Source organism: Vulpes vulpes, chromosome 14 (assembly GCF_048418805.1).
Source record: "Vulpes vulpes isolate BD-2025 chromosome 14, VulVul3, whole genome shotgun sequence".
Taxonomy (NCBI): domain Eukaryota; kingdom Metazoa; phylum Chordata; class Mammalia; order Carnivora; family Canidae; genus Vulpes; species Vulpes vulpes.
The window spans coordinates 97830457-97858092 of record NC_132793.1 but is presented as its reverse complement, the minus strand read 5'-3'; the positions used below and the strand labels follow the sequence as shown (position 1 = coordinate 97858092).

The window sequence follows — 27636 nt, the reverse complement described above, 5'->3', positions numbered from 1 at the left end:
CCCTCTGAGCTCTAAAGTTTTATATTCACTACCACTGAGAATCACATCAGTGTCTAAGATATTCCAACAAGTGAAAAGAACAGAGTCCTGGACCCATGGATCCTTCCCCCAGTGGAAAGGCAAAATACACACACAAAGAGGAGTTTCCCTTCCCCGGTTGACTTTCCACATGTGGTGCTTCTCGAGCAAGACAATAAAGGCAGCTGTTGAAGGGGATCATGAATCTTGCCTGCTCTAGGTCCCTAGAGGCAAAAAAGCATGTTTTATGGCATAGCTCATGATGCACATTTGTTGGATTAACTTTTTGAGATTTCTAACTGTGATACACAAATAATACTAGTTGTGTATCTTTTGCAATCTGGAAAAGAGTTAAAAAAAAAAAAACACCTCTCTTTAGGCAAGACAGCATATGGGGAGTGGGGCAGATGCACTTTCCTAAAGCAGTTAGCCAAGTGGTTTCAGATATACCTTCTCAATGGAGAAAAACTTTCATTTATACCTGAATATTCCTTTTGAAGGCAAGGGACATTCTTGGTTATTACCTTTTCCCACTCCTTATCACAGACTTACAATGAAGATGCTCATCCTTCGGGCTAAGTGAGAGAGACACTCACACATATAGTGCATATTATTACAAATATGCTAATAACATTTTGCATTAACACAGAGGATGACAGTGCTTTACAGAAGATACTTCTAGCTCATTCATCCTCAGGATAGTCATGAAATAGCTAGGAGGAAAGGGATAGTTTGCCAACTTTTCCAAATGACAGGGAACTGCACAGTGTAATCAGTTTGCTCAAATTCATCCAGTGAGGCATTTGCAGGGCCTGAGAGAACACCAGAATGCTAACTTCAGGCTTGGACTGGCTGACTCCATACCCTTCTCCAGAATAGACTGAGGCCCTTGTTTGCAGTGGTTCAGTGTTTACTTATTCCACTCCTCTAGCACACCCTGGATCCTTCTAGCACCTTCCATCTGAGGCCATGAGAAACAATGCTGAGAAAAGCTGAAGTGGATGCCTGCTCATGGGCTTCTGATTCACTCCCTCAATGGGGCAATGCACTTCAAATCTGCCTCTTGGCTGACCTTCGATTTTTACTGCCATTTCAACTACAGAATCTGACTCCAATCTCATGACTTCATGTTTAAGCTTGAGGGCTACTTAAAGACAGAGCCCCTACAAAATGGCTCCACCTTCTCCTCCACTTGACCTGCCAATGCAGAGCACTGCATGCCACTTGGGCCTTCAGAACACCCCTGGTCATGACCCTGCTCTGTCCACAGCAGCAGCTTGCACCCACAGAAAGCCACCACATTGGTAATAGCAAAGCCTGGCTCCCTTAGGAAGGCCACAGTTCCCCACCAGGATGTCAGGGTCTCCTGGCTGTTTCCAGGGAAGCCCCAAAGAGCCCATTCAGCCCGGCCAGGGTGATGACACTGTCCAGAGGACATTACCATGAGGGCTGTGTAGGTGTATGGATAGTGGTAGGCCAGGTAGCAGGCATCCTCACTGTGCGGAAAGGTGACCACAAAGGTGAGGGTGTAAAAACACTTCTCGGATGCTCCCCCCGCAATGGCTGCACTCTGGCGATAATGATTTCTAAAAGAGAAAGGAGAATGGAGAATGAGAGAGAGGTCCCATATGCTCTAAACCTGCCATGTTATATACACCAGCAAAATGACCTTCATCTGAAACTCTATGTGGGTGAAATTTAGAAAACAGGGAAACTGTCAGGTCATGAGCCAAACTAGTAACATTTAGGCAGGTCCACCTGTCTCCTTTTTTTTTTTTTTTTTAATGTGAGAGAAAAAGCACATGCAAGCAGGGGGAAGGGGGAGAGGGAGAGAGAGAATCTCAAGCAGGCTCCATGCTAGGCTCTGATGCAGAGCTCAATTCCATGACCCTGAGATCACGAACTGAACTCAAGAGTCAGATGTTCAAGTGACTGAGCCACCCAGGTGCCCCAGGTCCACCTGTCTCCTAACTGTGGCGTACATACCAGGAGCCTCTCTTTGCTGTGTCTGTGCATGAAGCCTACAGAGTCACTGAGCTAGAAACCAGTCAGACACGTGAATAATTCTGTGTAACCTAAGATGCAATTGCAGACATATACTTTATTACCCAAATGTAGCTTCTCCCAGCCCCTGCCTCTCCCCAGACACCGTAAAATCTTCCTTTCCCTTCTGCCTGTCAAGTGGCTTTGTTAGTAATCACTACTACTGCATATTGATTTCCAAGTTGACACTTAACCCATGTCACCTTATGTTATCATTGCAACAACCCATTGTGTGGGTAAAGGAACAAAAGCTCAGAAAAATTAATTTGTCAAAGGTCATAAGGCTAAAAAACATGGCCAGTATGGGACTCGAACCCAGACCTGTCATTCTGCAAAGCCTTTGTTCTTTCCACTATACAATACTTGCTTCTCAAAGGAATACATTTGTCACCCCAAATGTGGTTCAGCTTCTTATAGCTTCAGAGTGCACATTTTCCTTTGTCAAAGATGAAGAACCAATTTTGATACTTCAGAGAACAGTATCAAAGTAAATTGCACCCAGAAGTACATTCCGAGCAATATTTTCCCCACACGCTGCCAGTTATGCCCGTGCCTTGCCTGTCAATGCCGTGGCAGCTGTGCAGGCTTTCCTGAGAAATGTTATCATCAAGACTGCATTATGATGCAAAATACACGCGGACACCAAAAGATGTAATTCCACCTTTGAACATTTACAATGCTAGCTTACTTGTTTGTGGTGTTTTGGGGTTTTATTGGGGGGAAAGGGTGGGGGAGAGGAAAGAAATAGCAGGTAATGAATCTCTGTTCTTACAAAATGTAAAAAAATACAGATTATTCTTTTCTGCCTTTTGCGACCTGGTACATGCCACCCCCCCACCACCACCACCAAAGCAAAAACCAACCAACCAAATAAACAAACAAACAAAAAAAATCAGGCAAGCAATAAAGGAAGAAACAGAAAAATACTGTCTTGTTTCTTGTGGTTTTGTGGTTTTTCAATATTAATAAAGCTAGGAATGGCAGTCCTACAAACTATGGTCTGACACATTTCCCCTGCCTCAGCTACTGCCAGCACAGCACCTTGGGGCCCTGGTCATTCTAGGGAGAGAGGGATACCCCCTAACAATGTAAGCACCAAGTGATTCTCCCTGTCACTTTTTAGATCACATTAATAGGACCCATTTCCTTTGTGACTCCAGTGCTAGAAACTTCAAAAAGGCATCTTCACCCATAGTGCCATCTGGCTTTTGATACCTAATTGGGTCTACTTTCTCCATATTTCCCCAAAGTTCCGTACTTTCTTTAGAGCTAAGGCTCTGGTTATTAGAAAGTATGTAAAGAAACAGATGGTAGCTCAGAAAGCATGCAAGCCACATCTGCTCTACCTTTTATTCTATTTCTGATTTCACTCATAAAAGGCTCCATTACAAATGCTCATCCAGTTTACACCTACCTCAACAGGTACTGGGCAATTATACTACTCTAAAATGATGACCCAAGTGAAATAAAATGAGCCAGTCAAAATGGTCAAGACATTGAGAACCAATCAAAGTGTGCAAGAGCACTTCACCTGTAAACATACACATGGGAGCACACACATGTGCACATCCCATATATGCATAGTCATGAAGGTAAAGGCAGGTGGAAACATATACCTAGTGCCTCTGCATCACCAAGTTCTTCACCCACAGAGTGGACACAGAGTCCTCATCTTTCCTCAGGTATAAAAGATTTCCCTGGGGGCCTGTGGGGGTGCTCTCCTTTGACACTTCCCACTATACCATTAAGTACACCAAAGTAACATTATGGGGACATTTCCCATCAGCAAATTCAGCCTTACCCCACCAGCCATCAGAATGAGTGAGAAATGAAGAGAAAGCAAGAATGTGAAATCCCCATCCTGATGCTCTTTCTACCCAGATCAAACCTGGACTCCAGGGAAGAATCAGCTATAGTGAAATGGAAAGAGAAGTAAAATAAGAGGATTCTTAGCTTTTGGACTTCTATGGATCCACGTTCTAGTGATTTAAGGGAAATGTTAAGAATTTGAATGGCAGTTTTGGCTGTATGAAATCCACCTTCTCACAACCCCAATACACACACACACACACACACACACACATACACACACTATAGCTTGGTAGGCAAGAATCTTGTGGGAAAGACTAAAAGCTGCTCACTGATTAGCTAGCCCTCCCCAGGATGGTTGTGGACTGCTGGGATTTGAGGAAAAAAAAAATGAATATCACCTCGTTTATGATGAGTTTCTGCTAAAGAAGATTTCATTACAATCCTAGTCTGAGGCCAAAACTCCAGCTAAGCCTAAAGCAAACATTAAGCTTCCCCAATGGAGTCTCCTGGGGGCCATGCAGGAAAATCCAGATGACTCTACCAATAGCCAAAACCTTCCTCTTCAGGGACACTTTGCCAAGATCACGACTTCTTCAAAACGGAAAGTTCAATAAATCCTTAAAGTAAAACCCTTGACTTGCAACAATTCAATTTGTCCACAATAAAGTTATATTATAATAACAAGTTATTTTGTTTCCCTAATTATGATGTGAGAATTCTGAGGGATGTTTGCAAGGCGGTAACATTCATCTCTTTATATTTTAAGTGGTTCTCATGTTCCTCCTTTGTACTGAAAACCTTTTCCTTTTCCTCCATTCAGACAGTTCCTTCTTCCTTCAAGCCTCAACCCAAAAGTTTTCTCTTCCAGGAAGCCTTCTCTGATATTTGTTCTTTGGCATAGTTGTTACTACACTCTGTCTCTACCTCACTGCTAACCCTTTTATGACAAGGATTATGCTTATTTTTCTATGTGTCTTCATGCTTGGTACAGTAGCTGGACTTAGCAGCTGTTCAGTTAAAGTCGTAGAATAAATGGACCTATAAGACTCCAAGAATAGTAATTAGAACATCTAAAGTATTCCACCTCTAATCCTACTGATATCTTTTTAAGGTTAGGTATTACTGTACACACTCCACAGATGGGGAAATTGAGGATCATAGACATGAAGCATCTTGAGCAATTCTACATAGCAAGCAGGACTCAACCTCACAAATGGGCTTACTCCAAAACCAAGATTTCTTTTACTGTATCACCTGTCTCTTGGAAATCCATAAGAAAATGAGAAGTCTTTTGGCCCGATGCAGCAAGTACAAATGCAAAGTTTTGGTCTCCATAAATCAGGGCTGCTTATAAATTTAAAGTTTAAAGTAACAGAAGGAATATAACATGAAATAGATGACAGCTCGTGAAAATGAAACATTTCACTGATTCTTTACATTATTTGTGCCACTAAGAAGTTTCTACTGGTTATGGATAATTGCTGACATTCACTGAACATCTACTATACTAGACACTGTACTCCATTTTATACCTGCTTTTCCTTATTTCATTATTCCATTATTGTCTTCATTTTACGATGAGGAAATCAGAGGTCGAGATTGGAATAATCTGCCCAAGGCCGCACCACTGATGAGTGGTAGATATTTGATTCTAAGAACTTTCTCTTCTTGATCTGCTCTTCTAAATGGATAACGAGCCTGGTGAAGATCAAATACATTCTCAGATTTGCTGGATCCTGGACAGGTCATGTTGGGTCAAAGATGACCCAGGGTTGGATAGAGGCAGCGCTTCCAGTTAAAAGGCTCCCTCCCCTTCACTTTTCCATTCCCTGAATCATTTGTCTTAGGAATGATCTGTACTTTTATAATCATAAAGCCTTCAATGAAGCAAGTAGCAAAGTACACAAATGCATAGTTATGAACTCAATCTATTTCCATTTGCACTTAAAAATATGCTAGGAATTTTTTTTTTCTGTGGGTGCATGAAATAAGCAAATGCCAAGATAGAGAGTGAAGTAGATAATATTATAATGACCCGGCTCTGTTTAACAAGGGTGCATCATTTCACTTAACAGGGTCTAATAAGGCAGAGCAGCCACGCCACCGGGCTTCCCTGTGTCTGCAGCATTACTAATATTCTATACAACGCCAGATCTCCCTCCTGAGATCCCTCGGAAGGATGCATGATGGCAGAGCTCGTGTATGACATTCATCTTCATGAGTGAGCTGTTCCATCTCCTCTCACGAGCGGAGATAAATGTCAGAAGAGATCAGCCGTTGTGTATTACATGGCCACTCTGAGCGTGCAGCTTCCCTCCCTCTGCCCTTCAGCAGCAAAATTACTTTAGACCAGAGCTGGGAAAGGATTTGAAAAGGTGTGAGGCTGTGTACGTTAGAGGGAGACGCAGGCCGCGGGGAAGTAAATAAAGCAGAAACAGAAACTGTCCTTGCTTACTCTTATGAGAGGCATGGAAAAATGAGTCTACTCGTTTATGTGCTTCCCTTCCAAAGATCTCTTTTACCTTCTGGCCTACTGGTCCACAGGTGGGTGGGAAAGGGGGATGGGATGGAGGCAGAGAGGGGGTTCTGGGGGAGGGGCAAGATGGACAACTGGGACAACTGTTCAAAGGTGAAAATACTAGAATTTTTCCTTGAGCATATTATGATCTAAGTACTAAGAAAGAAATTCAGTGGTCTTAAGGTTTAATAGGAGGATTGACACCACTGTGTCATGCCATCCAAGTCAACCTGATGTGATGCATAATTATAAAGGAAAGTGCACTAGAGCGATCTTAACCATTCTTCTCTGCTATTTTCCAGAGCTGGAATATGAACAACACATTACATTTTACATCTCTGGTTTTCATGTGTCAGGAAGTTGAATATCGATTGCTGTATGGGAAGAGATCCACACCTCCCTCATTCTTTTGCTTTTAACTTCTGGCAAGGTAGTTAAGTTTGCAGAAGCCTACTTTAGTGGATTTATAGATTATATTTCCTAAATTAAACTAAACTTCACAATATAGACTATTGGCTGTTGTTGTTGTTTTTAATTCTGCTTAGAAGCCATAGATTGATGATAACATCAAATTTCAAACACCAAGGACCCCCAAAAATGGAAGAAGGGACGTGGCCTATCTTCTACTTTTCACACTAGCTCTTTCTCAAAGACTCTTATTGTATAAAAACAAGCTAATCAGATCTGGTAGACTAACCAAAATCTTTCAAAATTACACAAAAGGCTATCAACAACTGTATTTTTCATGGGAGACCCTAAGGATACAGAATGTCCTGAGTTATCAATAGAATAAAGACATAACCACTGGGTAGGTATTTACAATCATTATTTGTTCCATCTTTTTTCAGCATGTATAATTTTAACTTTTTGCATGTCATCCAACGTATATATTAGTATAATAATGCATATGTAATGATTAAAACAATTTATGAACAAATCGATATTAGAATTACATGCAAACAGGAAGGAGACCACTTTCTAACTGATGACGATCAGACTCACAAGGCTGTCAACCCATATCCATAACCAATCACTACTGTTGTCTCATTGAAGGAAATGGATATCCCATTTCTCTGAGTGTTTTTCCTCATCTGCCCTTCTGTGTATATACATGTACTCAGGCACAATGAGCACCCTGGCACCCCCTTTAGAACATGGCACTAAATCTGGGAAGTTAATAGCACAATAGAAATACAACTTCTGAGTTTCTGATGACATGCTGAAGACAGAGAAATGGGGAGATAAAGTTCTCTCAAATTAATATGCTGGAGAGAATAAAGGCAGGGATGAAGCAAACACATCTTCTAGAATAGATCAACTCAAAGACTGTGATGGGTAAATGGGGAAAAATATGTTATATAATCTAAGGCATTCTATAGTAGGGAGAAGTGTCCTGAGCTATAGTTTAATAGAGATACACACATCTATCCTGTTGTTAAATCACATTATTGGAAATATGTTAACACAATGTGGTGAGTAATTGTAAAACAAACTACGTTACAATGTAGCAATCTTATCCATTCATCTCTGTTGTATTCATGACTGCAATATGAAAAATGAATTACATTACACATTCATGGTTTTCGTGTTACCCCTCTGTTGCTCTTTAATCACAAAACAATTGTCTTGTTAATGAGTCTAACAGCTATTAACATTAACTTTGGCTTTCCTCAGGCCAAGGCTCTGTTTTTGGATGAGGGGCTTCTTTCTTCCCTCCCTTTTTGGCAGATGTTTCATCTCCTCAAGGCTGATCCTTACTCCCTACCTCCCAGATGAACAGCCTCCAGGGAGAGTTGTACTCCCCTGGGAGAAAATACTGAGTGTTGTGTTTGTCCAATTTCTTACTAAACTCCAGATCCAAGCAGGCAGCAAGCCAGGTCTTTCACGTTTATTTAGGGTGACTATGTTCACAGGACATACCAAGGTTCAAATTTAGGCTTTCACTGTTTTTCCATGCAGTTGTTGGCTTCTACCACTTTGAGATGATTTTTAGTCTAAATCTCTTTAGAACGTGAAAAGATTCTGAGAGTTTCTAGATATGGAGGCCAGAGAGTAATTGCCATAAAAGTGAATGGGAAACCAACAAAATTACACTTTGCTATTGTTCTAAAGAATATAATGAAAATACCACTCAGGTCCATATCCTAATACATCAAGGACTGAAGACTGCCATCTCTTTTATTACAAACTGTAAGTCAGCCCAGATCTGTTTTTAGACCATACTTATCTCTATGGTGGTTTTTGCCTTTGTGTCTGATAGATAGGAAAGGTCAGGAATTGTGTTGCTCTATCAGTGCTCCTGTACTCAGTCTCAAAAGCCAAAAGGCATGAGAGTATATATTCTCTCTCTTTTTAATCATAATAACAATTGTAAACTCTAGAATGTCTGATAATACTTTTTTAGGGCCCTCTTGTAATATCAGAAGGTGATACGACTTGCTTTATCCAATAAAACAAGTGCTAGCCTATCAGTTTTGATAGAAAACTAGCAATGAGCTAATAATTAATTACATATTTCCTGCTTGTCCTAACAATTCCAATCCTTTTTCTTTCTTATGAATTTGTATTTTATTTTACATCAAAAGAAAGTATACAAATGAACAATTCATGGGTTCAGAATCCATTTCTTTTATCAAAAGATATGGATAATTTGAATTTCATTACAACTTCACAGAATAAATTGATGAAACTGGCTACTGATCAAGGATTGAACATGAATTCTAGAAAGGCTCCCTATTTTATTTTTTTCCAAAACCTCATTTTGCTGTGGAGGAACAGTTGCTTAAGTGTACCTGTCACATATCCACTCCCATCTACTTTGGAAAACTGAAGCACAGGATGAGTAAGAATAGACCAGAACATCTCAGATTTTTTGTTTCCTGACATACATAGAAAGAGGTAAAAATGGAGGCTTGATGAATTAATCACAGGTTGCATCTGTACAAGCTCTAATATCCAACAACAAGGTCTAAGGGTTTTGATGTGTTTACGTGAGGATAGGTCACTTCTCCAAAAATTGAAAAATTTCTTGGGTTCTACTGTAGGTGCCATTTAACATGCTTGCACTTCTGAAGGACAGAGCATTTGTCACCGGGACAGGGACAGATGGCTGAGGTTTTTAAGACCAACATAGAAGAGTAGGAAATTGAGAAAGAATGAAAGATCAGAGAAAAGGAAGCTAGCAACACTCTAACTTACTTGTAATAACAGATTTCATAGCCCATCCGTATCCAGGTGGGTCTGCCAAGAAGAGCCTCCTTCACAGAATACAGAGTTGGCTGCATCCCTGCACAGAACAAAGGCAGGATTAATCACTGGGGGGAGGGGGAGACATCTGGGTGGCTCAGTCAGTAAAGCATCAGGACTCTTGATTTTGGCTCCAGTCATGATCTCAGGGTCATGAGATGAGATTGGGCCCTGCACTGAGCTTCACACCCAGTGGGGGTCTGCCCGAGATTCTTTTTCCCTCTCTCTGTGCCCCTATACTCCACACCTTAAAAAAAAAAGTATTAATTTCTGGGGAAAGAGAAAAGGGAAAGAGAGCTTTCGTGAGCTGAATCATAGCCCTCCAAGTATCCAGGTCCTAATCCCTGGAACCTGTGAATGGTGCCTTAGATGGCAAAAGGATTTCATAGATATGATTAAATTAAGGATTTTGAGATGGAGAGATTATCCTGGTGGGCCCTAAATGCAATCACATACCTTCTTATAAGAGGGAGGCAGAGGGAAAAGCAATGTGACTGAAGCAGAGGGAGATTGGGAGATGCTACACTGCCAGCTTTGAAGACAGAGGAAGGGACTATGAACCAAGAGATGCAAGGACAAAAGCTCTCAAAGCTGGAAAACAAAAACCAAAGAGAAAATCCCCTAGGTGTTCCAGAGGGAGCATAGCCCTTCCAGCACTTTGGCTGTAGCCCAGTGAAACTGATTTTGGACTTGTAGACTCTAGAATTTTAAGAGAGTACATCTGTCTTGTTTTAAGCCACCAACTGTGTGACAATTTGTTACGACAGCCACACGGAACAAATGCAAGAGTCAGGGTTCATATTTTCTCTTTCTACATTAGTAAGTGTCTATTTAGTCAGTGTAAAATAGAGTCAGTACCCTGTGCTCAGACCTAGAGATATGGGAATATTCATTCCTTACTCAAAGCCACTCAATAAATTAGTATACAATTCAGCAATAACATGCAGAATTTACCATTCTTGGAAATATTCAAAATAAATGTAGCTGCCAGTCCATTTGTCCCTCAAAATTCTCTTCCAAAATGGCCACAGGGATTCAGGAGAATTTTAACTTTCCCCATATTTTCCTAGAGTGTAAATCAATGTCGTCCAATTGGTTTGTGTTTTTTTTTCCTTTCTGGGACAAATAGATCAATATCTTTGCTACTGTGGGATTTAGGAGATGAAGAGAAAGACTGAATGAGAGGTTCTCATGGACCTCAAAAAGTTCAAGGTAGGGCAGGGTAATCAGGAAGCAGGAAGTAATGCTATGGCATGCATGATATTAACATTCTGCGACAGAGGGAGGACTTCCAGCTTGCCTTCAGTGGTGGCAGTTTGCCACAGGTTGGCCACCATCTTGCCACACATGGCAACCAAAGCATTCAGTCCAACTTCACACTCAAACAGGACTTTGGGTAATAAGCCAAGCAATCACAGAGGAGCACCATTCCTGGTGTTAGCCAGAAGATCTAACTTCTAGAACTTCTAAAAGATCTAGAAGATCTTGGGTGTTAGCCCAAGAGCTCATACCGTAATTAAACTGGCTGTTGGGCTTCTCACAGTTGATGATGTTGAAGCGGTAAGGGACGGCAGCTCTCATGCCGCTCACCTTGAAGTAGAACCACTGCTGGTGCTGGCTGCTATTCACATCAGTGTTGACCAGCAAGTCATATTCCCTCCTGCAATGTCAGAAGCAAAATTGGAGGGCCACAAGTCTTTCAGGCAGGTTCCAACACGAGAATCTATACCTCTCAGGTTCCAGATGACAGATCTAAGACCTAGCATGTCAGTTGGCTGGTAAATTACAGTGATTGTGCTCATCTCACAATATTGGACACACAAGCTATAGAAATTTGGGAAGATGGAAGCAGGTTCTTGGTGTTAGGAGAATCAGTTACACAAACACAGTATATGTTTTTATTAAACTGTGATGAATTCTCTCTCCAGAGAGAAAAATATAAGTGTGCTATATTCCAGAGAAAATTCAATCACATCTGGTTGGGTAGGCCATTACTATTTAATGCGCACATTACTTTTGAGGATCAGTCTCCTCATATGGAAAATGGAAATAGAGTCTAAACTTGCAGTGCTACTTGTAAAAATTAAGTGGTATAGTATATGTAAACCCCCCGCAAAACAACAAATATGAACTAGGCTGGCAATGCTAGAGTTGTGTGTTCATTTTGTAACTTTTTAATTGATTTAATTTTCATGCATTTTAAGTGGACAGCTCAGTGAATTTAAATAAATTCATCTGGATACTCCTGTTTGATCCAGATCAAGGTACAGGACATTTCCAGTGCCCCAGGAGACTCTTGGTAGGACTGCTCTCAGTTACTATCTGCAAAGCTAATCAGTTTTTTTGAGCTGTAGCAACAAAATTAACAATGCAGTTTGGACTTCAACATTATTATCAGTATATTAAATTTTCAAAAATATTATTGCTCCATCCCCTTGGCATGTCTTTGAGTTGCTCCTCTAAAAGGGTCATGTTTTTGCCCTGATCTGTTCACACTCTGCCACTCTGGACCCCTTCCAGTGAGATTTGTGGAAGTGTGGAGCTTTGCAGAAGGCATGTCAGAGCAGAGCAGAGCTACCTGATGGAGGCCCACTGCTCACACTGTTACTCTAAGCATCTCATTTGAAACATTGAGCCCAACATACAATAAATGAAGCATAATCCACTGAATGATGCTCATAAGGATAAATCCAGAAAGACTATGGCCATCACACTGTCTGCTCTGCCCACCATCCTCTCCAAAAACTGGCTATAAAAACTCCTTACTTAAAATTAGGTTTGTTTTCTGTCATCTGACTCTGTTACCCTGACTTTAACTAATGGGTTTAGGATTCTACACTCTGGCCAAAGGTAGATATGTGGAGAGAGAGACCAGAGCAAGACCAGTGGTGCAGGCACATCTTGGGCAAACCACTGTCCTCCAAGGAGACTCCTGATTAGGTTTTCTCTCCCAGATCCCTTAAACATGATATAGAGGAAAGAAAGGGTAATAAGAGCAGTCACCATAGCAAGAAGTAGAAGCTGATCTGGCAACAGAAAAAGAAGGCGGCTGAGAAGGAATCCTAATGTAACTGCCTTTCCCATCTTCAGCCCATGTGGTTCAACTTGTATTTTTTTTATATGTCAGGCTTCCTTGAAATATTTCATGTACAAAACAAATAAATGACATCATCAGACAGGGAGAAAAACTATGAGAGACTCTTAACTATAAGAAACAAACTGATGGAGGGGAAGGAGGTGAGAGGATGGTGTAACTGGGTGATGGGCATGAAGGAGGGCACATGATGTGATAAGCACTGGGTATCATATGCAACTGATAAATTATTGAACACTACATCTGAAATGAATGATGTACTATATGTTGGCACACTGAAATAATTTTTTTTTAAATGAAAAAGGATCAAGGCTCGTGTACACCCCCCACCCAAGAAAATAAAAATTCAAAAATGACTCCTCAGATAGATATAAAACAGGCTGACCTATGAAGTTCTGTGCTCTAGTTATGGAGAATATGCATCCCTGAAGACAAGTTAATGTTGACTGAGTGCTTACCATGTGTCAGGTACTATTCTAAGAGCATGATATGTTTTTAGCTAACTCTCCTAAAAAAAAAAAAAACTATGATATAGGTGCTATCACTGTCTCCATTTTCTGGGTAAGGAAAAAAGGTCTGGAGTATAGTCAGGTGATTTCTCAAAGTCTTTTGGTGGGAATGGGGTGAGGTTGCCCTGGCATTCTGCTTCCAGAGTCTGTGGCCACCACACCATTAATTGTTCTGGATCACTGTCTTCAGGAGTTCACATGTATAAGATGGATTACAAATCCTGATTTTTGGCATATGAGAAATATAGTCCACACTGGTAAAAGGAAAGAATTATAACATAGCAGTCTCTTCTGCACTAGAAATTTTTGTTTTTCCTCTCCTTTTTTAGTTTGTACAGTCTAAGACTTTCCTTTCCTGTGAAATACTTTTCTATTAACAAGAGGTCATTGAGAGATTCTGGCAGAGAGGTATGGCACTGTGGCACATGCCCTTGAATGAAGAATAACACATCTCTCCAGGGGGAGCCCAGTGTTCTTGCTGACTCCATACACAGTTATGGGAGCAACAAACATGAAAAGGCACAGGACTCGGGGACTTCATATACCCTGCTGCATCAACAGAACCAGCCCTGACGTCAACATAAGTACAAACGTCCCAGTCAAAGGACTCCCACACCCAAGTATGGAGCCATTATTTGGAATATAGGTGCACCCACAACATTAACCTCTAGTTGCCACCTTGCTGTGACATCAGCTAGTGGTCCCCTAGTGGTGTGCTGGTAAATGTTTAACAACAGACTCGGAGAAGAAAACCTTCATTTGTAGTGTTTGCCAGTTCTCAGGGTATAAACACTCCCACCATGCCTGATTTCAAACAACCAATGTGAGACTGCTGTACAGAGAATAGAGAGGAGAGGGGCACAGGAGGAGGAGCTGAGCTCTCCTAAGCTGCCAGGAGCTACCTTTGTGCCTTCCTTACTTACTCACGCACTTGGATGGCTTTGCGAAGATTTCCTGACTCAAACTCGGAGGAAAACTGCAAACAGTTGGAAGCAGTGTCTTGCAAAGACCTGTAATGAAATGGGAAACATGTGAACACATGCATTACTGCTATTCTTGGGCATAGCCTGACATTTCTTTGAGATAAGCTTTTTCTTACAGATCTTCAACATGAATTCTTATCATGTTTTTGAGAGAAGGGATGGATTACTAACATAAAACATTCTTATTCTCATGTCATTAAGAGGATATTCCATACTCCACCCCATCTTCCACATTCCACTGATGCTCAAGACCACCTACCAAGGCTCATCTAAACTGAAGACAACTTTATTTATAACATCACATGGCTGGATAAGCCTTTGGACATCCTCAAATATCTTGATCCTGGAAAGGAAAATTGGAAACATGTTAACAGTTGACCCTAACTCCTTACCCCATTCATCCTATGGTGATCTGGGAAGGGCTTTGGGAGTCATCAGAGAATGATGAGAGAAAAAATAAAAAATGCCCCAACCTGGGGAATAAAAAGTGGAAAAGGTACTGGCTCTCCCTCCATTTTTTTTTTTTTTTTCCTTTATCAAAAAATGAAACTACACGGAGCAGTAGGAATGTAGGAAGAGTGAGGCCAGGTTTTAGTTGGAGGAATTCTGACTTGAAGGAGAATTTGTTTCAAGAGCATTTGGACTAATGGACTCCAAAGGTTTCTGGAAGTGAGAGTAAGGGATCCTTTGCTCTGAGACAGTTTTGAGGGAGACTTTAGGATTGCTGACTGTTATCATCCTCAAGGCCTGGGAGGATTCAGGAAGCCTCTGAACTCCTGGGTCATTTATATGCCTTGGGTTGTGTCATCTCCAGAAAACTAAGGTCAATCCTCTGTCTGAGAAGCACCCATATTCAGGAGATATAAGTAAAAGGTCAGAAGGAAGCCCCAAGGGATCTTTCAGAGTCCCTCCTTGAATTTCCAACCCATGTGTTTTGGGTGGAGTGGGAGAAGGGAAGGGAGGTAGATACGAGTCCTGGACTCAAGGGGAAAATGTTCTGTTAATGTGGGGAGGTATGGCTGGGCCAGCCGCTGGGCCATGTCTCTCAGGAACTTGTAAGGTCTGAGGTGTCAGCAGAAGCCCAAGGGGAGCAGCTCTTGGGATCCATTCTCAATTTACTGATTAAATGGAAAATAAGTTAATGAAACTTTCTGGTATGCACACTTTGCTCCACTGAATTAGTGCATGCATACTCAATGCTTTGTTTGTTTGTTTTCCAGGGGAATTCATTCTTCCTTGGCTTTAGCAATTTTTATTTGAATCTCACTATGTTGATCCCAACGCAAAGCTTTCTTTCCATCATTCTGGGAATAACCCATCACCCAAAGTTTCTATCCTGGAGAATGTATATTTTCCTTACAATCTTCAGTGGTAAAGCAACCAAGTCAGATTTTATAATGTTGGGACTGTGAGATAGGGGTCCACCACCTCCATTCATTAGCAAGAGACCAGATACGAATTCACTATGAATTGAAAAAAAAAAAAAAAAGAGCAATCCCGAATAATCCACACTTATTTTTGCTGAGAACCTTCCTTTGAGAAATGATTCCAATATTTGGAGAAACCAGGTTATCTTTCCCTGTTATGATCTGTAATGTGTTATGGGATACAGGGTTGCATTAGAATCATAAAGGGGTTCTTCTTCTGGCAACACACGCCTACCACTATCTCCCATTTGGTTCTGACATGTCAGGTGTAGGGAGGCAAGCTTCTGCATTTGGCAAAAGTTTCCCAAAGGATTTTAACATGTTCCTGATGGATTCTCACTTTCCTGAGATAGCAGAACTCTCTGTACAAACCATTTCACCTATAAAAATATTGAAGAAGAGAAAAAATACGGCTTCCAAATCACCTTTGGACTCCACGTTTGCGTTCCAGCATTGACTGGGCAGAGGGAGGTGGACAGTGACCCCAGAAGTCTGGAAATGCCATCATCTTGAAGTTAGCCACAGATCTGGTTCTTCTGGATTTGGCCATATAAAGACGGGGGTCATGGAAGGGGAGGTGCTTGGGATATGTCTGCAGAAGTTTATCTACTACTTCAGCAGTTTCTGTAGGCCTAGCAGAATTGGAAAAGGAGGCACTTATCGATGGGCAGGAAATCATGTCTATATCCCAAGCATCCTGTTTGAGGGAAACTTGAATGTCAGGAATTTCTTTGCCAGAAGAATCTATCCCAAGACCACTTGATTGCATGTTTTGGTATGCGTTCATCCCAAGGCCTTTTTTGGAGGCTGGATGCATGGTGGACCTCCCCATCTTCACCATGCTCAGAAGAGAAGTCTGGACCGTGTCTTGGCTTTCCTGCCTCCAGGAACTTTGGTCCTTATTCAAACAATGCTGCTTTGGAGAGGTCACAGTCGGAATGTGGGAGTGCTTGGCATCCTGAGTCTCTTCAAAGTGCAAATCATCTCCAGGTTTAGACTCAAGTTCCTTCAGGTTTAAAATGGAAAAGACTATGTCAGTGTTGCCTCCCTGGTAGAAAATACAACTTGACCCCTGACCTCACTTTCTGGGCACAGAGTTATGCATAAATCCTGTGAATTAGGAAGCTTTTTCTAAGGTCAGACAAGGAAAGGCAAAGTTTTAAGAATCAAATAAATGGTAGAATCATAGAAACTCACATTTGGAAGGTGCATTGGGTGGGTCTAGTACTATTCTATATAGCACACAAATGCCCTCTGGAACACCCCAAAAAGTTACAGCCTGCTTGAACAAACTCATTTACAGGGTTTTCATTACACCCCAAGGCAATGTCTTTCATTTGAAGATCATTCTGAATGTTTTTGTTTTTGATTTGTTTTTTAAAGGCTTCCTTACACTGAACTGAAATTTCCTTCCCTGAAATTTTTACCTTCTGGTCCCCTTCGGCCTTTTGAAGTAAAATAGAATATATTGCCTCCCTTCTACATGGGATTTAGCTGGTACCCTTAAATGTGGGCAAATTCATGATATATTAAGAATCCTAAGAAAATAATAGATATCCAAAGTCAGGTCTAAAATCCTGACAACAGCAATAGTAGTAGGAGCAGCAACTAGCCACTATATCACCAGGTGTAAGGTTCTCATTTGTTTCTACTAACAAAATCCCAGAAATTGGACTAGCCACTCTCAGAAAGCCACTTAGTACAACTTTCCCACTGTTCATGGGAACAAGAATTTGATTTTCACTGAATAGTGAAACAGGGGAACAAGAATTTTCATTGCTTTTTCAGGATGTGAGGGCAAGACACTTTGTCAATAGGTGGTGATGTGTACCATTATCCTGCTTCCATCTAGGGGCCAGGTGTCCAACTAGAGGAGCTTTGCAAGCATCCAGTCCAGCCACCTTTTTCATGTTTTGCTTAGCCTTCTGCTTCTCTCGCTCAGAAAGACCCCAGAAGCAGATTGCTAATGATGAGCAATGCTCTCCATCTGGAGACCTCCTGCTTGGCCTCTCCGGTTCTGCAAAGAACCCATCATGCATCACCATGGAGCAGAACCACGGCATATGCCATACCTCGAAGTTGCAGGAGAGCTCAACACACATTGCCTCATACTGCATCAGTTCCTCTTCGGGTCGGTCAAGACCAGGTTTGGATGTCAGCTTGTTCACGTCTGTTTCCAAGTCATCATCCTACAATGGGATATCCAAATATATATATATATATATATATTACAGTCAAGACAATTACCCTGAGAAGCATCGAGATAAGCTATACATGTGATTTTTCAGAATCATGGGACATGGTTACCTTGACTCCAAATTATACTGCTAGCCTTTGCAAAGGAGAATTTAAGAGGTTGGGTTGTATTTTGTGAATGAAAAGAAAGAAGGTATACAACTTTTCTCAGCATCCATCTCAGGATTTATCAGCCGTCGCCGTAAATAACTAATTTATATAAAATTAGTAAAACGCAACATGAAAGAATTCTCTATCTTGCCACAACCACCATCAACATAATTGTAATCACTGTATCTATTCTTCTATCCCCCTTCCCATATAGGCCCCTCAGTATTCTCAAAAACACTTAACAAGCACCTGCCATTTTGGGTATTGAAGAGTTAGTAATAATGGAACAGACAAAGGTAGATGTTCCCATGGAATCTGTCTTCTAGTGAGAGAAGGAAGACAGAAAACAAATGAAGAAAGTCTTTTCCAGTGGTGAAAATGCCATAGAAATACTGAAGTGGGGCAGTGGGATTGTCAATGAGATGGGGAGGCAGTGTGGAAGTTGTTTAGATTGGGTGACCTGAGACCACCTTGCTGAGGAGGTGACATTTTAACCAGAACAGTGGGGAAGAGCAGTAAATGTTGGCTTCCAGTAAGAAAATAGCTGCAGCTCAGAGAATAGGAGGATGATCACAGGAGTCAACATCCAAGAAGGAGGACTTAGGCAGAGCCTTCCAGACCTGGGGAGGGGTTTGTCACTTCCCACTGTCCTTTACCTCTTTGTACATTTATATTCACCCTGTCACTATGGGTCTTTTCTTCATTGGGCTGAATAATCACAGAGCCTTTATTTTTGTTTCTAGATCATCATTTCATGACAGTTTAATGGTGAGGGTGATTCTCCTACCAACACCTCTTATTTTCCAGAAATTATAAAGTCTTCAAAGAAAGAACACTAGGAATCAACCAATCCAGTCTTCTCATCTTTCCATGTCTCTCTTGGACCCAGTTTCCCTAATGAAGTAGGAGAGAAAAGCCTACTTGTGTATTAGGAGAATATTTGCTTAGTTAAGGAAAAACCTGGTGATTCTGAAGGCCTGGATTAGTCTTCTTTAAGTCCAATAAATATGAACAATAACTGTTTGTATTATCAACCAGGGTATGAGGAGGAAAGAAAATGCAGCATTTTGTCCATCTTCTGGAATTTTCCTCCAAACTTTAAATTAAAAGAGAAATAGATTTCATAAGGTTGATTTCATGGTATTTTCAGATACAGTGCACACCAGATCTAAGCTCCTTCACCTGGTTCTAGAGATCCCATCAGTCTTGTCCTTTGCAGTTCTATCTATCAGTTCCTGCTTGCCCCCACCCTCTTGGCTGCAGCCTGAGCTATGCCCCAGAATGGTACCAATGAAAACACAGTCAGGCTACTGAGAAGAGTCTCCCCGCCAGCAAGTAAGGTTGGTGTGTCTGGAGTGAGGAGCATCAGCTAGCCCATGAGCTGCAGCCTAATGCATTCTACATGTGGCTAGGTAACCTACTTAGCTTTACAGCAAGAGTTGGCTAACTATAACCTACTTTTGATTTTGCAAATAAAGTTTTATTGGAACACAGCCACACCCATTCCTTTATGTATTGTCTGTGATCGGTTTCTCAGTATGACAGCAAAGTGGAGTAGTTGTAACAGAGACCATTTCTGGTCCCCAAAGTTCTGTATCTTGGTCTCTGAATCTCTAGGCACTAAGGTGGGTTCTTCCCTCTTTCTGTATTGCTTATAAATACCATTTATACTTATTCAGGGATGTGCCTGCTTCTGCATCCTCACAGCAACCCAGATAGGCTTCGTCATTTAGGATTCTGGTACCCGTCTAATCCAGATCATGATTTCTGGCCCTTCTTCCTATAGTAAGACCCTTTAGATGTTGACTCTCTCCAGTCTTACACTTAAGCTCACCACCCTTTGGAAGATGGTGATTTGAACTCTGGTAGGGACAATCGCCAAGTTCATTAGACTGAAAATCCTTTGAAGATAAAAATCTGTGTTTTGTTTGCTTTTGCATCATATCACCATCCCCAGGAATTTAGCCTGCTGCCTCCCACATGTATCATGGCCAAGAAAGTACCTGAAAGAAACAAAAAACTAAAAAGGAAGAAAAAGAGGGAACAAAGGAAAGGAGAACTTGAATTCATTCTGTTATCCTCTTCTTCAGAGTTTGTCCATATCTAATGGTTGTGTTCATGAAGAATAAATAAGTAAATATATGTAATAATATATAATATAAATTTTGTATATATATAGCCATGGCCAACATCTGATCTGTACTCCTTGTAAGTTTCTCTCTTATGTTGACACTGAGTTTTCAAAGAAAGGCACCCAATTTTCCATTCTTAAGACCCTTTACAAACTAAAGTTCCTTTTCATCCTTCTTTCTAAACAGCTGATCCCAATTATTAACTAAGATTTTTCAAATGAAAAGGCCATCAGTTAACAGCCTGGATCAGATCTATAACCAGAAACAAATATTCCTGGCTTCTTGCCCACATTTCTTACAGCAAATGCTTCTGGGTTCACAAAGGAAAAATCAGTTTGCTAGAGTGCCGGTTCCCTTGCTCTTTTGTAATACCCCAGAATCAAGCCGTGATTCTGATGTGCCCCATTTCTCTATAACTCACGCTCATACACTGACTTCTCATCTTCTTCTTGGCTTGAAGGCTTTGATGAATAATTTCCAGGCCCTGACCAATTTGTCTTGTGCTTCTTTCCCAGCTGGATTTGTTTATTTGTTTTGGTTTCACTCCACCCCAACCCACCATCATCTGCAGCACAGGGAAAAAGGAGACTGTGTGAATGCTCTCCATCCCATGCTGCATGAAGTCAGGCACTGGCATGCAGCTTGTCCTTGAACATCAGATATAGGAGGTGATTGACACTCTTGCATCAGACATTCAGTTATCAAAGAGCAAGTAAGAGGGTAGGGGAAAGTGGCATTGATGAACGATCACCACAGCACAGTATTATTCAAATAATTCAGTGAGTACTCAATCGGCCTGTGCTGCCAAGCCACAGCATAGATCCTATTTGCTACTGATGACTTCAAAAATGATTCCATTTATCAACAAATCCTGAGAACACTGGAGGGTCAATAGCAGTCTTAACCTAGAGACTGAGAGGGCTGAGCAATAGCCTCTATGAGTCTGCTGCCACCATCTTATGAGGGAGAACTCAGGAAGTCTCTTTCTCTTTAGATAGGTAGGGAGGGAGGAGGGCAGGGAAGAAAAATAGAAGGGAGGGAAGGAAAAGGGGAGGCAGGTGGATGGATGGGTGGATAGATGGATGGATAGATGATGATAGGTAAAAAAAATAGATGATAGATTTTTTAAATTCAGGTTTTATATCCAAGAAGGTTATAAAAAGTAGCATTTACTTCTCAGTCTTATTTTACAGATGACAAAAGTAAGGGACTATAATTTGAAGGGGCTGGTCCATGTCCATGTTCACTAACAGAAACAGAAACAGAAATAGGACATTATCATTATTCTAGAGCAGTAATATATTGCCCCCCCCCCAACCCACCCAAGGATATTTGGCAATTCCTGGAGACATTTTGGGTTCATGACCTGGGTAGATGGTGGGAACCAAGAGGAAGGTGCTACTGGCATCTAGTGAGTAGAAGCCAGGGGATGCTGCTAAATACCCCACGATGCATAGGATATTCCCCCCCAGCAAAGAATTATCCAGTCAAAATGACAAGAGTACTCAGAATTAGACTTCCTTTTCTAGAAATGCTGTCAGTAAACTATGTCCCATTGCCTGTTTCTTGTCAATGAGAGTTTTACCAACACATAGCCATGCCCTACCATTTACTTATTACCCATAGTTTCTTCTATGCTGTAACAACAAAGTTGAGTAATTGTGACAGAGACTAGGTCCATAAAGCCTAAACTAATTACAGTCTGATCTTTTACAGAAAGTTTGCTAACCTCCACTCTATATATCATGGGTATTTTGGGATAGAGACCAAAGGGCACCACTCTCCTGCTAGCCAGAGTGTATATTATGCACCTCAAGTGAGCGCGATTCACATAGATTCGGAGGTAAATAGAAACATACAACACAGGGTCCTGAGAAGAGTGGGTAGATAAGGAGAGTGACTTGTGAAAATAGGTGAGATCTACCAGAAAACCTTCCCAGGAAATGTTTTCATGGTGTCTTTGCCCAAATGTCATTCGCACTAATTATATATAGCAATCTGAACTACCAAGGGTCTCTCGAAAGCTCATCCTGACAGAATATTAGCGCCTTGGTAATGGATGGCCTCTGACTCTACAAGACATTGTTCTGGACCTACCAGGATGCAAATCAACAATGGTTGAGCACCACTGTCTTCCAGGCACTGGATTGGAAGTACAAGTGTGTCCTTAGAATTTACACTGCTCTCACTAGGCATAGAGAACCACATTTCCCTCCAGAAGATGTGAATGTGGAGATCACTGGAAGTGAGGGCTGGTGTACCTACCTGCTCTTTTACATCTTCAGAGTCTGAATCTTTATCCACTTCTTCATCAGCATCATCTTCAAAATCCTCTGGGTGGAGAAAAAGGAATAAAATGGATGAGGTTTCCTCCATGCCTTGGATTTGGATTCTCACCATACAGTGGCTAACACTCCTTTTTTGTCATAAATAGGGGCTCATTATGAAGTGCACAATCTCCCAACATGCTTTAATACTTACTGGTACATGCAAATCATACACATATAGGTATGGGGAGCACTATATCATGAAGTCTAAATTTCCCCACATCGAATACAGAATAAAACAGCACATGAATACCATTCTGGATTGCCCCACCCAATTTATGACTATCTATGCAAACATTGCCAAAGTCTAGAAATCACAGGCAAAATTCACTATAATTTAGTACCTTGACTGACTCTCTAATTTTGATAAGACAGGGCTTATTTACAACAAGACACCATAGAAAGCATCCAGTGCCATGTGGCAAGACAATGCCTGTGGAAAATCTATTCTGTGAAAGGAGGGCAGAGTTGAAAAGCATTAGAATCTTTTGACACCAAAATCTTCACAGAGATTGAATAACCATACTTTCAAGCATTTAATATGACTAGCATGGGGTTGTAAATAGCAAAAGTTTTCTTTCAAGTTCATCCTTAAGGCAAATTAATTCCAGAACCAGTCAGTACAGTAGAGAGCCTCAATCATGGGACTGTGAATACATTTTTTAAAATTAGTTGAGATGACTATACAGGCATTCAATAGCCACCAGGCAAATGGCAACAGTTAATAATTAAGAACAAAATGTGTGAGCTTAGTATTTGTTCATTCTGTATATGAAAAGCTTGCTTTTTCATACATTTCTCTAATTAGCTTATTGGATATTTACGGTTAGCCTGTAAAAGCATTGTTTTCTACTTTCATCCACATCACTCTGAAATATTGCCAACATGCAAAACTCATCATAAAGCTCATAGTTACCCACTGAATTTACCTTCAGTTAGAACACATGGAGTTTCAGAAGGGATGCTCCCAGGGACAGAGAAGGTATAAGCACTGGTAGCTGTAACCAAGGGAAGTGTACTCTTTGGGTGGCACTGCCTCAAGATCTGAATTATGACGGAGACGACAGGCTCCAAGTCATTGTCATCCAAGCAGTTCTGAACAAAGAAAAGACCGTATCAGACACTGACACCTTACACAGGGACCCCTTGTTAGATCAGTGTTTCAGGTAATGAATTACACACATGGATGGTAAAGATCCTTAACGTAGAATGTCTAATTGGACATATAGAATTTTGTCTAATATAGAATCTTCTTTGGCCCGGTGTATAATCTGCATTTTTTTCTCTTTTTCACAGCTCATAGGTGATTGGAAGGAATTTAGTCTGAAAGGAAATTTAAAAGTTTTCCAGAGGATTCTGTGGCTAAGGCAAGACATTGTCGAGGGGAAGAGGAGGTGAGCATCTTCCTTCAGTCATCCGAGTGTCATTGTGAATTATCGCTTAAATTAGAGAATGAGTAGCTGAATTGGTGGAAGCCTTACTTTTCCCTTTCAGCTATTATCTGAATAGAAAACCATAAAGGAAAGATAAAATATGAAATCAGAAAAAAGGCAAAGTGAATCCCAAGTACCTAAATTAAATAACATGCCTCTTCTCAGAGTCCACAGTGTTGATCCCTCTTGGTACCTACCCAAAGCAAAGGAAAATTGGGTTTGCAGATGTAACATTTTGATACTGATGGAACCTGACAAGACCCTTCTTTTCAGACACTTTGAAAAATGCAAAAACAAGTTTACTAAATTGAGAGGGAGCATTGGGAGTAGTTCAGTAACTCCTTGGCAAAAACTAAGTCATTTTCTTCAGACTCCTAGCAAATGCTTTGTCTACTGACTTCGTACAGAAAGTTGACAAGTGTAAGCTTCCAATTTGATATTCCTAAGGGGTTCCAAGTGACCGCTAAGGCCACAAGACATAGTAGTAGATATAGAGGATGTTGAGCACCTGCCACAGGAGAGGGTGACTGTCTGTGATGATGCCTTGCTATGGTATCTCCAGGTCATTATATGCAAGCAGCTCCACACATATACACACACACACACACTCACACACACACACACACACACTCAAAGGAGAAAAAATTAAATAAACTTTTAGCCATGAATTTAAATATCCAAATGATTTCAAAACATATTGTTTTAAAGTAAGTCCAACATTCAAATCAGGAATGTTTTAACATAATCAAGAATGCTGGGATGCATGGGTGGCCCTTCCGCTCAGGGCGTGATCCTGGAGTCCCAGGATCAAGTCCCACATGGGGCTCTCTGCATGGAACCTGCTTCTCCCTCTGCCTATGTCTCTGCCTCTGTCTCTGTCTGTATAGATAAATAAAATCTTTAAAAAATGTTATTTTCCCTATGTGTGCTCAATGTTACCCATGAGGTGTCCTGAACCAACAGCAGGAAACATTCTCCATGGGAAATGAATCAGTCCTTCATCTCTGGGACTGGCCCAGTGATTTATAGTGCTTAGGGAAAAGTATTAGTGTTGGAAAAAGTGATACCTGAGCATGGGGGAGGAGGAGAAGGGAGATAGATGTCTCATCATGGGTCATGTTCTGAGCTCATTCTTAGGAGGTACAGAGCCAAGGACAAGCCAGGGAACTCAGTCAAAATTACCAGCATTTTAGAAGCCAATTATGTCTGTGATTGCCACCAGTATCATTACTGATGAATGTGACAATAATGTGTTTCACTCTGCATAGGAAGGTACAGGGGCAAAGTGTGAGGAAGGATGGAGGCAAGCGCACCTGTCCTGATAGGTTGGGCCACACTATGAATTGGAAGGATAGAGAGGATATTAAAATCAACAGAAACCAAGGCACTAGGGTTATAGTGAATTACTACCTAAATTAAGTTGGTAGTAAACACTGTAGTAGACACAGTCTGTGGAAAACACTTAGGAATTTTAAAATGATCTTTGCTTCCAAATAATAGAAATGCCTAGACCCATCTGGCAACATTTCCCTAGTGTTAACAGATAGATACTATGGCAAGGCCAGGATGAAGGTGACACAAGGGAAGCACGCAGGATACAAAAATATAAGGGGGTGCTCACTCTCAGCCTCTTGCTATTGCAGAGTTGGCACTTGTTCTGTGTACCAAAGATGACAAGACCCAAAGAAATAGGATCCCTGTGAACACATGTCTCAGAATTGGGGGCAAAGGTGAAAATTTTTGGCTCACTTTTCCCATCACTTCCATTAATACACCTGCTACTTGGAAAAGATAATGAAATATGACAGTGCTTAACATATGCAATTCACAGTTAACATCTTTGAATTAGCTTTGAAATAACAAATATACTACTTCTGTGATACATTGGCAAGTGAGAAGAAAGTAACTCCTCTTTATTGGCGGTTTTGCTTTTCCCAGATTTCAGTTACCCAAGGTCAACCACAGTTTGGAAGCTGATGATCCTCCTGAAGTATCACCAGAAGGTCTATCACCTAATGCTACATCTTGGTGCCTCACTTCATCTCATCACGTAGGCATTTTATTACCTCATATCATCACAAAAAAAAGGGTGAGTTTAGCATAATAAGATATTTCAAGGGGGAGGGCCCACATTCACATAATTTTTATAACATGATATTGTTGTAATTGTTCTATTTTATCATTGTTGTTGGTAATCTCTTGCTGTGCCTAATTTATAAATTAAACTTTATCATAGGAATTAATGCATAATAAAAAAAAAACATAGTGTATATGGGTTTAGTACTATCTGCAGTCTCAGATATCTCCTGGGGGTCTTGGAATGTACTGCCCTGGAGAGAGGAGACTACTGTATAGCACACTTCTCAGATCCTGGAGCAAGATCACCTGATTTCAAGTCCTGGGCTGATGATCACTAACAGTATAACCCTGGCAAGTTGCTATACCTCTCTGTGCTGTGGTTTCCTCATCTATACAACAGAGATATTAACAGAACCTCTCTCATAAGGATATCTGTGAATTAGAGTTAAAATAGGCAAAATGCATGCCCAATACTAAGCACTCAGTAAGCGTTTGCTAGCAAGATGTCAGCAGGCATCACTAAGCTCCTAAAATCTCCTAAGAATCCAAAAGGAGACCCCAGAAGGCCACTGCTACTCAGTACAGAGCCCAGGTAATGACCATTACAATAAGAAAACAAGACACTTTAATGGGAAAGTTCAGGAATCCCAGGTTTAACTTCCAGTTCTCCCAAATAGCCAAAGCTGTCAGCGTCTCTGCCCAAGTGCCCGTGGGCTAACCCCCACCTTGCCCTCCTACCTTTCCCTCCTCCCTCCTTTGCCCTCAGATACTCTCCTGCCCAAATGGCAGCCAGAATGGTCCTTTAAGGTCATAAGTCAGTTTAATGGGTATAGAGTTTCAGTTTTGCAAGATGAAAAAAGGTCTAGAGATTGGTTATGCAACAGGGTGGATGTACTTAATTCTATCAAACTGTACACTTTAAAATGGCAAAGATGGCCAACTTTATGTTGCACAAATTTTATCACAATTTTAAAAAAGCATAAATCATATCAGGTCATTCTTCTGCCTCAAACCTGATAGAAATAAAATCTGCATTTCTCTTCATGGTCTAGAAAGTTCTTCCCTCCTCTTTTTCCTCATCTTTATCCTCCCTCTCCTCCTCCTCCTCTCCCCTCTCCCCTCTCCTCTTCCTCCTGATTCTTTTTTTTTCCCCTCATCTTTCACTAATTTTGGCATCATCAGCATTGTCATCATTATAATTTGCAAATAGCACCAAAATGACATCACTGGATCCAAGGTTCCCTAGTTGGTCATCCAAGGACTCCAGTGCCTTCTCTGTCAGAAGAGGGACCAGTCTGACTGATGGGCAGCTCAAACCAGTCCAGGTGCTGTGGTGCTGTGCTCACATCATCCAGCCCAGATGCTGGAGGCTCCATAGGCTAGAACAGCTGGCACACAGTGCAAGTCCTACCTCTGCTCATATCCTGTGTCCACTTCTAGCAGGAACCAGAGGTTGGGAGCTTGGTGTAAATTTGTTTACTGAACAGTTGAGGTTTCCACTGACCTACTGAGAAACTGCTTTTAAGATCCTGCTTGCAGGGGCACCTGTGTGGCTCAGTCGGTTAAGCATCCAAATCTTGATTTCAGTTCAGGTCATGATCTCAGGGTTGTGGGATCAAGCCCTATGTTAGACTCCACACTGAGCATGGAGTCTGCTTGAGATTTGCTC

At 41.2% G+C, this 27636-nt stretch overlaps 1 protein-coding gene across 4 annotated transcripts in view; it reads right to left on the bottom strand.

The window, feature by feature from the left end:
- AGBL1 (AGBL carboxypeptidase 1) overlaps window positions 1-27636 on the bottom strand; it is a 697725-nt gene that overhangs the window by 524383 nt on the left and 145706 nt on the right. For all 4 annotated transcript variants that reach the window (XM_072737248.1, XM_026001309.2, XM_072737250.1 and 1 more), the window contains exons 8-16: window positions 23385-23550; window positions 22394-22461; window positions 17723-17839; window positions 16076-16656; window positions 14483-14566; window positions 14164-14250; window positions 11149-11297; window positions 9590-9677; window positions 1460-1604 (exon numbers count right to left, since the gene is read on the bottom strand). In XM_072737248.1, coding sequence (XP_072593349.1) covers window positions 1460-1604; window positions 9590-9677; window positions 11149-11297; window positions 14164-14250; window positions 14483-14566; window positions 16076-16656; window positions 17723-17839; window positions 22394-22461; window positions 23385-23550 — 1485 coding nt within the window. The remainder of the gene's footprint in view (window positions 1-1459; window positions 1605-9589; window positions 9678-11148; window positions 11298-14163; window positions 14251-14482; window positions 14567-16075; window positions 16657-17722; window positions 17840-22393; window positions 22462-23384; window positions 23551-27636) is intronic.